General features: G+C 32.1%; 1 protein-coding gene across 1 annotated transcript; it reads right to left on the bottom strand.

Annotated features, from left to right (window-relative positions):
• Window positions 1-17: 17 nt before the first annotated feature.
• On the bottom strand, window positions 18-12,325 carry LOC110993352 (PI-PLC X domain-containing protein 3). The gene is made up of 7 exons (XM_022259572.2): window positions 12,182-12,325; window positions 8,987-9,141; window positions 7,956-8,200; window positions 5,278-5,490; window positions 2,712-2,799; window positions 2,048-2,282; window positions 18-647 (listed from the first exon to the last, which is right to left on the bottom strand). Exons 1-7 carry the CDS (start codon window positions 12,243-12,245, stop codon window positions 304-306), a joined length of 1,344 nt encoding a protein of 447 aa, XP_022115264.2. The 5' UTR covers window positions 12,246-12,325; the 3' UTR covers window positions 18-303.
• Window positions 12,326-13,698: the final 1,373 nt, after the last annotated feature.

The following is a 13,698-nucleotide window of genomic DNA, read 5'->3' as shown; positions in this document are numbered from 1 at the left end:
GCGGTATTTAAAAACTCTTTACATTATTTACAAATTTATTTCCCATATAAGAGAACGTAGACTAGTATGGTATCTTACAAAAATAAGTTAAATAATCTCACTATTTCCCGCCGACCCTACGATGTTGGCAGTGTTACGTGGCGGATACTTTCAATTAGCAATTTATACCAATTGACCGCGTGAACCCAAGGGTTTATACCGATCGTGTGAAGTGATCGGAAGCCAAGGGGAGCGGTAGACTGCTTTGGTGTGGGTGTACTTAAAGTCTAAGAAAAGCTTCTGATGACGCGTTCGGTCATGACGTCATAATCTGTTGGAGCGTTCAACGTTCATCTGTATAGACACATCGATGACATCGTTTGCAAGAAAGAAGTCTGTAGAGACGATGTTAGCTTGTTGCCGCCAAAAGGTTGCCAGTCGAGCAGTCACATTTCTGTTGACCATTTCTGCGTTGGCTCTAAGAGATCCTCTGACGAATAGAATGTCTAGAACAGTTGGAGTAGTTTGTGCCATAGCTGAGAACATTGGAGAGCGAGCGTTCGGCTGTGGTGAGGTAGCAATAGCGCGATCTAAGTACTCGAAAAGTTGTTTAGGGCTATTTGTGTTCGCCCATAAATGAGGTAGTATTGGCCACAACCAATTATTTTCTGAAACAAAATTTTTATTCCTATAATTACATACAATATTTTTAATCTTAATATCGATGCTTAGATAAGGATATTTTCTATGTACGCAATTTACATTAATTTATTTAGCTCGAAAGAAACAAAAACCACATCGAAAACGATCAGAAAACAAAGGACACGCACCCAATGCTTCATAGATAAAAAAATTGGTACCCAGTCTTTATAATAAGATTAGTAGAAGTTTGTTAGCAGCTACAAGTCCTTCATATTTAAAATATCTATGGAAACAATGCGTCAGCAAGTTAATTATGGTATAAAAGACGCGTGTATCCAGTATATTAGTAAAGTAATCCTACATTCAGCTGGAGCTGTGTTTAATCACTTGTATGTCTGCTAAGGGTGAGCTCCAAACCACTAACTACCCTTGACCTTAACGGAATTGGCTTTGTGTTATTTATAAATGGAATGTATATGAAACGAGTCAAGAGTTTTATAAATTCGATTGTTTGATAGTCTATATACGAAATTGAAATGGTTTGAGTTGTTTAGGAGTGACAATAATAATATTAAGCAATTAATAGACACAACTCACAATTAATTTTGCCTACACAAATGTCAAACTTTATCGAAAAAACAGTTCAGTAGAATTGAGTATGATTCATGTTTTAGTACGTTTTATACATATTAAAAAAATAATAAAATTCACAACACGCAGGGGTTTCAATGTACCGCTTGATCTAAAATAATTTTATAAGTTATATGAATCTTTTGTCAAATAGTTAAAATATATACGACTCAGGAAAGTATATGTATGTACATGTATATAATATATTAAGCGATTAAGTTTCTTAACGAGAACATTGCGCCTTACGAAAAAATTAAACAAGTTCGTTATTTTCTTTACGTGATTAGTCATTTAGGCCCATATTCCATATATGTATTTAAATACAGTTTCATCAGCTATCAAACGATTTATTGCTGTAAGAAGTTTGACATATTTGACAGCTCAAGACGAGATTGTGACTTGTGATACAAATTGGATTATGGGACTTGGAATTTAAACATTTAAATCAATTTTGAGTAGCTCTAAAATATTTATGGATTGGTTACAAACCATGCTCCCTTAGTTGTCGTATAATTTAGTGACTAAATAATTCTTAAACATTAATTAACTAATTAATTCTTTTGTTATGTTTATATTAATTTCAGCGTCTGTGTTTTAATTATCGTTGTTATAATTTATGTGTCTTAGGTTACTGCCAAGAAGCTTTTTCTTCGGGAAACATTCTTTAGGCGCATAAACAAAGTTTGATTTTGGAAGCCATAATTCAAAGATTTGTTTTATCTTATTTTTTTAGTTTCGTTTAGCAAAGCAGTTATTTCAAGTGTAATATATTGAAGGAGAAATAAAGAAAAGTTACCAGCAACGATAGTGTTATCTACGTAGTTGAAGACAAGGCGCCTGTCTGCGTCTTTCAAACTTTGTATAGTAGGGCCCCGAGATCCGGCGCCAGTATGGAACTGATTTGCAGGGGCTATGTGGGGCCCCAATTCTCTTTGTACTAGTTTAAGTAAACCGTCATGGACGGAACTGATAGGTGCTCCGTTTTGCTCGTAAAAACCCAGAGGAAAATGGTGTGCATCGAGAAATACAACCTGAAACATTAACAAAGCTTTATTTAAATATAACATGGAATTCGAGACCCTACAATCCAAAAAAATATTCCATCTCTCTTTGACATTTTGTATATAGGGATTTTATAGTATATACATTATAATTGTTTAGTCAATTAAACCAAATAACCTACACTCGAAACATGCCTCAAATTATATATAAATTTGGTACTTATAAAATAATAAATTAAATATACGATCTTCTAATTAAGGTAGTGCATGCACAATTTATATTTCGAGGTTTTTGCGTAGATTTGGCTCCAAGCACCATTATAGTTAAAGTTAGGCGATACCACATATTCATCGATAATACTTACGTAATAATTAATCACAAAACTTGTTACTATTTAAATCTAGTGATATTAAACCATTAGATTTAAATAGTGGGGGCTAAAAATGTAAAAAACTTACTTCTTTAGTAACGTCTAAGAATGTCCTAATTTCTTTCAAAAGAGGTAATAGTGGACGGACTCGAATTAAGTTGTGATTGAGCCAGTACCTAGAAAAAGGATTTATTTTTAATTTAATTAGTCACTTGTTAGCATATACGTAAAGAAATTAATATTTATACTCTTCTACGAATATTTTAAATTCAAAACTAAAAATTTTTATAAAAAATGTGAATGTATTTATATTTGGCATAGAGACAAATTGACAAATATCTCGTTCGCCAAAACTTAGTAGATTGCGTGATGTAGTTAACATTTATTATAGCGCTATCAAACTTTGTGGACGTATTGTATGTATAATGTTACACACATATATTAACTAAACTCAACTCAAAATAACTTTATTCATATAGGTAAACAAGTACACTAATGAACGCCATAAAAAAGTTAAATTAATTCTAACCTTACATTTATTACCAGCTCGCAAGTCAGTGGCGTAGAGCGGGCAAGAAACTCTCCGCCACTCTTTTTAAGCCCTAAATTTTAGTCATACAAGTTGTTTTAACTGGACCATACATATACCGTATATGATATACGACATACATAATGCGAAATAAAGTAATATTGAAATAATCTTGTTTCTTATAATGCTATCAGTAATCACATATTAACATACTTTTTACTCAGAATAAAACTATGAGGCTCGTTCATATTAACAAAATAACAACGTCAATACTTTTACGATATATATTTTGTAATTGAATTGAGTTTTTTACAGAAAAAATATCACAACAATGAAAACTAATAGCCGATAGAAATTATTATAAACATAATTAGGCTTATTCAATGATCCAATGAGATATGATTGATGCAGCAGACACATATTATATTACCAAATTGTTTTGGATTACTTCTATACTCATGATGTTTTTCTTCAGCGGCCCGTAATTAAAAATTTAATTAACGATTGCAAAGAAAAAATATAATATCTTAATCTAGATTATTGTCATCTATTCTATTTCTATTATCTTTAATATTTGTTGTTTTTCTTTAAATGTTGTGCACACCTATCATTGATGCACATGCATGTATTGTTTTTTGTGTATGTTGTGGGTGTGTATGTATTTTGTTAGTGTGCCTTTTTTTAAATAAAGAAACCTGTGAGTCCATAGCGGATGTTTGTAATGATAAAAAACATTGTGGTTTCTCTTATACATTTCGTAATATAATTATTTTATATGTCATAAAGCTCATTAACCTCGATTATAAGGTTAAAATATTATTTGACCAAAAGTAAGTAATGTATAAAGAGTAGATTTTTGTTATTAGGCATAACTTACTCTTTTAGTTTATAGAATTAGGTCTATTTTGATCATATTTGTATATATTTTAAAATACGTCAATTTTTTCACAAGGTTGTGTTGGTATATAATAAATATCTAGGTTTCATTATTTTTTGTTTGCAATCGCTAGTTTGTGTTGTTATAGGCTTTTAGATTATTATTTATTTAATTAGACACGCGGAACTCATTGTAAGAGTCTTGTCTTGACTCTGAATCTTACTCATCGAGCCAAATTAGCTTAGTGTGCAATTCTAGCATGACGTCGTGCTTTCAACCCTCGGCATGCACCAATGGGTTTTCTTTCTATGCAATAACTCTTTCAATAAAGATAACCTTAGCAGACTCCCAGACATATAATGTCATTGAATCAAGTGAATTTTACGCGCTTCAGTTACACACCGAGTGTGTATATTTCTGATACACCCACACGCTACAGAAATTCTCATATTATTATTTAGTCTGTATACCTTTTTAATCCCGGTTTTGATTCAAATATTATTTGTTATATGTTAAGTAACTTGTAAGGTTTTCTACATAAATAAAGAATGAATTATACAGTCGAATCATAATCATAAACAGAAATTTGTTTGCCTCCCTGGGTTACGGTTCCTTTGAATATCACCAACAACTAAAATCCATATCGTATTTTTCCTACTTTTCATTTTATTTTAAAGGAACAGTCATAAATTAATTTAGGCGAGAGTTTCGAACTGGTCGACCCGATTTACTTTTTCACAAGTAAACACGATTTGAATATCTCGTTAAAACGAAGTTTGCGTGTCAAGTTACGTAACAAATTGCACCAGAATGGGTTTGGAATTCGCGTTACGCGAATCGCGGTCGCCCGTTGCGCTTCACTTCTCTGACAGTTGTCCGAGAGACGGTACAGTTTAAATTTTCGTTCTTAATAGGATTTATTCTCAGCATAAAATAAATAAATATACATAAACATAATCATTAACATGAGTATTATTCCTCTGAATTAGTTAACGTCGATATTTAAGACAACACACATTTATAATAAATTTATTCAGATGCTCGTGTTTATACCAGTGTTTCCCAACGTAGTGCCTACGCCCCACATTGAGGCAATTTGATATTTATGTATTTGAATGAAAAATGAAATGAAATTTATAAACCTATTTAATATTATTATAATTATATATGTTACACCGTTTAGAAAATTATATGGATGAACACGTTAATAAGCTGCATTCAAATCTACACAAGTGGAAAATAACTCACCTATCTTCCATAGTTTCATAAAAGTCGTAGTAGGCTATTCTAAAGTCAAAGTACCGAATGCCATAGACAAGCTGTGCCCATATAGATTGGTCCTGACAGAGTACGAAAGAGTCTCTGGTCACTGTACTAATTTCCGTGTCAAAACGCCAAGCACCTGCATTGTGAGTGCCAGGAATCGCCAACTCGCCAATACGAAGTTTATTGATTCGGTTGCTAAAAGATGAGAAGGTTTTAGAATAGATTTATTATGTTTCATAGGTTTTTTGATTTATAATACATTACTTAGCAATATAAACATAAATTTAAGCAAATGCCTGTATTCCGAATGTCTCAAACCCAGAAAGTAAGAGTTGAACATTTTTGAACTACAATCTTGTCTACACTTGTACAAAACATTATTATTCCAATAAATTCCAATAGAACAGGGTATAAACGAGCAGGAGGATCATCTGATGTGTACACTCTGAATAGCCAGAGGGCACATGAGTGCGTTACAATCCTTTTCAAATTAATTTTAAATGTTAATTGTCACAGATTGTATTTTCGATGCGTAAGACTACGATACTAGATGCGTAGTCTACTTACATGTACACCTAAGTGGATAAATTTAAAATTAAATTACATAGAGTTGTTACATTTTTAGAGTATTAAAGCTCTGGTATTCGAAATCGATCTTTTCGTTGCTCAATATTTAAAAAAAAAAAATAGGTATGTTTTATTTAGAAGCGAACTGTGAAAATTTTTCCAATATTAAAGTATGAGCATTTTACCTTATATTTAATAGCTAGTGAATATTTTAATCAAATCATTTTTTTAAAATTTAGTATCGTTATCTTTGTTATCTGTTATTTATTATAATATATATACAGTAGTAGCACAAAAAGCGCAATCTACATATTTGAAGAAGTTCAACTAAACCACAATCTTCATACCCGATTAATTGACGGATATACCTAACAAAGAACGGCGCTATTTTCAGCTTCTGATTGCATCTAAACCCGGTAACTCTTAATGAACCATTTATACAGCGGATAGCAATAAGAAACTTGTAATAACAAAGCAGAAATTTAAAATATTTATCTTTTATACGATTACATCAATATTAGCAATCAGACTGTGTTGCTAATTTTTAATGAAGCACTGATAATGTTAAAATCGTAGAATAATAAAGATAAAAAAGGAAAAATATAAGATCTGATATTTTAAAGAATAACAACAAACATAAACATTAATTTAACATTTTAAACATAAAAGTGTGTACCTTTTACTGTTGAAATATTAACTGTGGGTACTGTTAATTTTAATACAATATTAAAAACTAAGACTAATTGTTTTACGGTAGCTACATCTAGTTATTTGTAATCCCAATATCCATTTATACGTCTACAGTAAAGTCATCAAAGTAACATATTCAAAAAATATATTACAGTTGAAATCCTTGGAGGGACTACTCATATTTGGTCACAAATATGAGTAGTCTCATCCGGGCGTTACATCCGATGATGTTGTTATTAAGAACATAATACCATAGAATTCAGTAGGACCTTTAATTTTGTCAATATAACTGGTGTGTTGCTCTAAAGTCTAAACGATGTCATGGTAAACGGACTTTTGACGTTGACTGTACATTGATACACAGTTGTATTAATTATAATATACATGTATAATACAAAACGGACTGAAAATATTTATTAGCCAAAATTTGTAGACATCTGTGACTAAATCATAAAAAAGAATTGAAACCTATAGAAATCGCTAAACGTATTTTAAGGGGTCAAGCATCCAGTTACTGTGAAAAATGTCTTTATACATACATATGAAGTTGGCCAAGTCAAGTCCGCAGCCATATTCAAATTCAAAAATCATTTATTCATGTAGGTAACATAATGTACACTTATGAACGTCAAAAAAAGGAATATATACTTTTAATGCTTCTAATTTTACATTTACTGCCAGTTCTCAAATCAAGGGCGTAGAACGGGAGAGAAGAACTGGCAATAAACTCTCCGCCACTCTTTTTAATCGCCAAGTTTTTTTACAAAATGTTCGTAAGGCATAGGCTGAACATTACAAACGCCTTTCTGCTTAGCTACGAAATTAGTCTACTCTTAAAGGGTTATGCACTTTCTTCTTAAGAAGTAAATAATATTAGAAGCAATGAACTTGTGAGGAAATACGTTGGCAGGAACGTAACGAGACACTCACAAACAGATCTTACGATGAGTGAATAATATTTTATCTTGGCTCATTCAACCGTTTATTTCCTTTAAGATTGGAAACAATGGTTGTAATATTATCTTAGCTTAGTTAAGATTGTTAATTAATTATCTGCAAACTTGTGCGATATATAATTTCTAAGAAAACATTTTATCAATTTACTTTTTTGACATTATTTTATGAAATCGTAATCTGACTCGCTGGGGATACATTTTATAAACATGATAGTTAAGGTTCAAATGTAATAATTAATGTATGGGAATTATATTGGTTTTAATTATTTAATATACTATAAAGGTATTATACGATCCTATAGGATCTAAAATTCGGCTGTTCAGATTAATCGACGGTTACATATTATAATTTCGATGATTTAAAAATTATTTTTAATACGACGTTTAGTATGATACTCTTATTACATAAAATACAAAATTAAAACAAACTACAAGTCATATACCTACCCATAATCGTCCATCCAAGTAGGTTGTATTTTTAAACAATTAAATGTGGTTATATGCTGATCTCCCGCTCCGACCCATGGCCACAAACACTGTGGTCCCCTCAGACCAACACCTGACTCCCAACCAGCCGGAAGATCTGGTTCTCCAAAAGATATGTTTGTGACGATGTGTCCCGTAACTGACGTGATATCATATACCTCCAAAGCATTATGCCAGCCACTCGGACGAGCACCAAACAAACCGATCTGTAATTATTTTAATAATACTAACTGTGAAAGTTTGTAAATACGTGTATATAATTCAATACTGGCATTAAATGTACATAATTACAAAGATGATGCTATGGAGTTTCTATAGAATTTATCCATGTCAGAATTGATCATCATTTTTTTTAAATAAGGCTATTATCTAGACTGGGATCGAAATAAAAATAAACAAAGGAGTAGTGAAGTTAATGTAACATCGAAACTGTCAGGCAAATTGTTAATCCTGAGCTCGTAGGCCTCAAATATGCCTGATTTTACTTTCTGCGCACACTTAAAAGTTTAACACTTGTGAAGGAAACATCGTAACATTGCACGAATAACTCTAAGATCAATAATGTTAGTCGGGCACAGACTACTAATCATAATTTAATAGGTACGAAAATCCGGGGCCAAGACTAACTTGTTTTAAGATAAGTTTAGATATGATTAATTCATTATAAGAAACATCTATCATGCAACATATACATTGCTACTTCACAACGTAATATTCACGCAAATTATGATAGTATTTCAAACGCCACGCTTGCTTTGATTAGAAATAAAAAACTGAAATCCTTTTCCAAATACCTTTAGAAGTTATACCATTACTTCAATTACCCGTATATTTAATGATGCTTCTTAATTTTTTTTCAGCAATCTAAAACATCAAAGATTCGGGAATCGGAACCTTCGGGTTATACTTTACTTCTTGAGTCAAATATATTGTAAATATCACACAGTCATATACAAAATGGTATTTAAAATGAAAAGGCATAAATTCTATACCTGCTTAGGGAGGTTGGCACAAGACTTGAAATCCCAGTTCAATTCGATAGCATCCAGTAAGTTTTGCCCGACTCCCAAACGTATAGTAAGAGAATGAATCGTAACCCATACTTTTCCGCAAAGCGATTTTTCCAATATTTGCTTTTCTGCGGCGGCTGAAATTAAAATCGTTGGTTTTTAAATGAATACCGTTTCTTACTTATTAAAAGTTTAAGTTGTTCCGGTACAACATTTGATTTGCAAATACATTTCTTTGATTTTTATGTGATAAACACGTTTATTAATCTTTATAGACCGAAAGGTATTATTATCAGAAATATTTGGAAGGTCAAAACACATTTCACGAAAGGTAGGAAAACGCGAAAATCTAAAATTCTTTTAGCTTTTATATGTGTTTTAACTTTTAATAAGAATTCGGAACTGTGTTTATAAATAGATGCAAAAGTAACAGGTAGTCAGTAAAAGTAAATAGCATTTATCGTTATAATTCAACATCGCGTGGGTGGAAGTAATCTTTAACACTCGCATATCAGTTCCTCAGACTAAAATTATATGAATTGTTTGAAATCTTTTAAAGTTTCATCAAAGTGCATTCAAAAATTACATATTAATTTTAGCAATATTTCAGCAAACATTGCAAGGTAAATGGTCGCTTGGTAAACACAAACACTCCATTCAAATATAAATTAACAGGTAAGTGATATACTGCAGCAGTTATTTAGTAATTTGTGGTAACTAATAGGCTAATGTGCAGTACTATTTCGTGCAATCGGCTGTATACATACGAACGACTCGTTGGCGGCTACTACGAAGTTCAGGGATATACCTGATTATCAATGACATTATTTTATTTTATGATCTACACAAATGCAGTCGTTCGTCGATATAGGCCTATGTATTAGTGCGATCCATCACCGAATTCCCGTCCTAGCTACGTACATACACGTTTTAGAATCCGCATTATTCGATTGGAGTTTATTGACGTTTCCAGTGATGGTGTCCGATATGGAATGAATGATACTGAAATTCAAAGCAAAGTATGATGGATATTTTGACATTACCTTATAAAAGAAATATAATTTAAAATAGTAAATGAATAGTGGCGCTTATACTTTTTATATCTGGGCCTCAGATTCATTTGTCAGCTATATATTGGCAATTAGCTGATCAGTCTCCTGCGCCTGACACACGTGTGTTGACTTTTTGGGCATGCCGGTTCCCTCGTAATGTTTTCCTTCACTGTTCGAGCCAATGTTAAATGCGCACATAGACAAAGCTCTTTGGTGCACAGCCGGGGTTCGAACCTACCTACTTCAGGGGTAAGAGTTGCACGCCGAAGGCACTAGGCAAACACTGCTTTATATATAATTAAAATAAATTATATTAGTTAGTCTTTCCTCCAACTTTGATTTTGTTTCCTTTGGAGTAGAGACATTTGGGCCATGGAGTACACAGGCGCTAATTAAAGATTTAAGTTGGTAGTTGGTAGATTGCAGTGGAGACCCCAGAGTGAATATTGTTAATGTTCTATATTTGTGTGTTGGAAGTAAATTATAATAATTTATCATTTCAGTACTGTAATGTCAGTGTATATAAAGATAATTGTAATTATTAACCTGTTACAACTACTTTATTAAAATTTTGATTAGTAAACATAATTTAGTGTGTATTTGAATCGAAATCGTTTTTAGTTTAGGAAAATCATAGTGCTCATTATATAGAAAGTTCCTCACAGATAACGTGATCACATGAGATTTAGAAGGTGCGACACAAATGGCAGCTATTTTTCGTAGCATACACGAGATGACATCGTGAAATTTCCATCATATATGTTACAAAAGGGTAATAAATCATTTTTTATACAGTTGAAATTTTACATATCATTGAATGTTTAAATTTTTTAATACTTTTGCCTCGAAAACACACATTAACTGCTGAAATAAAGATAAGGGTTGATCACCTTAGAATCGATAAATACATAGTTGACACTACTTGTTTACACTAATGATATCATTACATATATGACATATTTTATAATATTTCGATTTCAAAACTGAATGAAAATTAATTTTAATAATTATATTAATGTAAGAATTCTGTCAAAAAACGTCTCTATATGTTTTTTAAAGAAGTCCTATCAATGCTTTAATTCTAAGCTAAGCTGTTAAGCTCAATGGGAGTAATCACAGGACAACTTAAAAACGCGCGTGTATTCTATTCCTTAAGGAATATCTAAGCTCTTAATGAGGTGCATCAATCTTAAAGTGTAGAGCTTAATACAAACATATAATCTTTGTGTATCTCAATCGCAAATGTCATTTAACGATATACAATCAAACACATCATATATACTAATATTATTATGTAAACTGCTTGACTTTGTATAATTATGGCTAGCTGTTGGATATTTCACATATAGAAGGTTATATGCTACATAACGTCATCCTTCGAATAACTGTACGTGCTCAATTAGATATTATGAGATTATAAATATATAAAAAAGCCATTATGGGAAAGTACGTCAATCATATGTTTTATGATTTGTTTGCAATTTCTGCTTCTGCTTTGTATTCCAAGTGTAAGTAGGTTAAACAATTATATAAGTGACATAACTGGTTAATGTCAGTCTAACCGCGTATTCCTTTACGCAAGCACTAGGAACAGACACTAATAAGTAGGTGGTCTGATAAATACTGTTAAAATTATTCTAGAGATAAAATTAAAAAAATGACTTTTAGTTTTATTTAAATTATCTCTAGTACAGACAATTCTAAAAATAAATAATGCAAATTCGAGTCCGGATAGAGCATAAGTTTTTATAAGATCTGAAAGGATCACCGAATCATATTTTTATTGCTGACTGATATTTTATATAATGCTATGTACAGACGTTTATCGAGGTTTCGAATTAATAAACCATATACCCAGTAACATAACGCCTCATGTGTCAAGTACACCAAAATAAATTCAATTTATTTTTACAAATAATTCGTTTCATTAAATCAAACAATTGTAGGTAGTATTATTTCAAATCCCAGAAGTAGTTAAATTAGTTTGAAATTTATTTATCATACAACCATGAGAGGAGTAAATTCCTTTACTTAAATTATATACATATCAAAAATGTATAAAATATGAAAACAAAATTAATACTGAAAGTTAATTCTGGCTAGCTAATATGCTTATTTTACTTACGTCCAATAGAAGCCCCCAACGCAGTAGCGGCGAGGAAGGCCACAGAAACCCAAGACACGGCCATCACGCTTGGTGGCTCCCGCGCCACTGAACCAGATTAAAGATTTGGCGTTCTTTCGCAACTGCGCGAACGCAATCAAACGCATCCTGCTCGTCGCGTACGTCGCATGATGGATTACTAACGTACACTTTCTATGTTACTCAAAGTATGGTCATTGTTACGTGAATAATGGGTCCCGCAGTTTCAATATATCTACTCTGTGGTCCCGTTTGTCGCACGCGTCTGCGTACATACCACGTGCAGCCCCCGGATGCTCCGTATCAATCACATCCTACAAGGTATAATGGATATTATTTGTAATAGAAATACGTGTGTCATCTGCTATTATCATTTCGTCTGTTATTGATACCTAGTAATGTTATTGCAACTATTTTTTAATCATTTAAGAACAAACATTTGTATACTACAGCGTTGACTCTTTTGCTAAAATCTCTAATACGAGGTATGATTTCAATATTTTCAGGTCATGCAGATGTCTTACTTTTAAACTCTTTTAAAGCAAGCGAAATTGTCATTCTTTGTATTAATCGGGTAAATACAAAATTTCGGGCTGGACTCCTCACATGTTCTGGAGAACTGGCGGACATTTTAATTTCTGGACAAATATTTAGGATCCCTCATAAGTTAAAAGGCAGGATGTGATGGACAATAAGCAAACTGACCAGGATATGGCAAAACAGAGACGCGTCGAATGTTTTTTCTGAGGCCTGATCAATTCATGCAGGGGACCGAAAAAAGAGCGCCATTTGAGATGTGATGTTGGAGAAGAATGTTATAAATATCATGAACTGCAAAAAGAATTAATAAGTCCATTCTCAACCTACTAAAAATCACAACAAGGCTTTACTTTGCCCATATTGCCTTGAGATAACCAAATAGTCACGGCAACTTGGTAATCGTAGGGAGGAGTGATGGCAAGAGGTCGCCTCCCCGTTGGCCAGACCAATTAAAGACAATTACGGGTCTCAACATCCCTAGTGCACCAAGACTGAAAACTGTGTGGAGTGCTGCCTCCACGTATTTAGGACTTTTAAACAGGCAGGACCTTCAGTAATGAAGAGTCCGAAAAAAAGATTATAGTAGTGATAAACAAAGAGAAAGAATATTTAAATACATATACATATTCAATATTGTAGTTTCTTTAATACTAAGTAATAGAATAATATAATGACAGGAATTGAGTTTAATAATATAAGTATTTAAAATATATGTGACAAATAATATCGAGCATAGTATCTAATAAAAAATCTTGAATATAATCCTAAGTAGGTATAATTATGGATAAAAACACCAATCAATTTAAATATCAATACATTTAGATTAAAAGAGATTACAGATAATGTAAATACCACAGATTTCATTGTTTCTGTTGATTTGTTAATTTAATATTTATATTATAATAGCGTTTAAAAACCGCAAAAAATATTTTTGTTATAGTTTATGAGAGAAAGAATAC

The sequence above is a fragment of the Pieris rapae genome, chromosome 3 (genome assembly GCF_905147795.1).
Source record: "Pieris rapae chromosome 3, ilPieRapa1.1, whole genome shotgun sequence".
NCBI lineage: Eukaryota > Metazoa > Arthropoda > Insecta > Lepidoptera > Pieridae > Pieris > Pieris rapae.
This window is presented reverse-complemented; position numbering and strand designations above follow the sequence as displayed.

Excerpts from the sequence above, each read along its gene's own strand:
- LOC110993352 (XM_022259572.2), bottom strand. The coding sequence starts at position 12,245 with ATGGCCGTGTCTTGGGTTTCTGTGGCCTTCCTCGCCGCTACTGCGTTG. Across the intron at positions 8,201-8,986 it reads GTGCCAACCTCCCTAAGCAG|ATCGGTTTGTTTGGTGCTCG; the intron begins GTATAGAATTTA and ends AAATAATTACAG. Across the intron at positions 5,491-7,955 it reads ACTTGGATGGACGATTATGG|CAACCGAATCAATAAACTTC; the intron begins GTAGGTATATGA and ends CTCATCTTTTAG.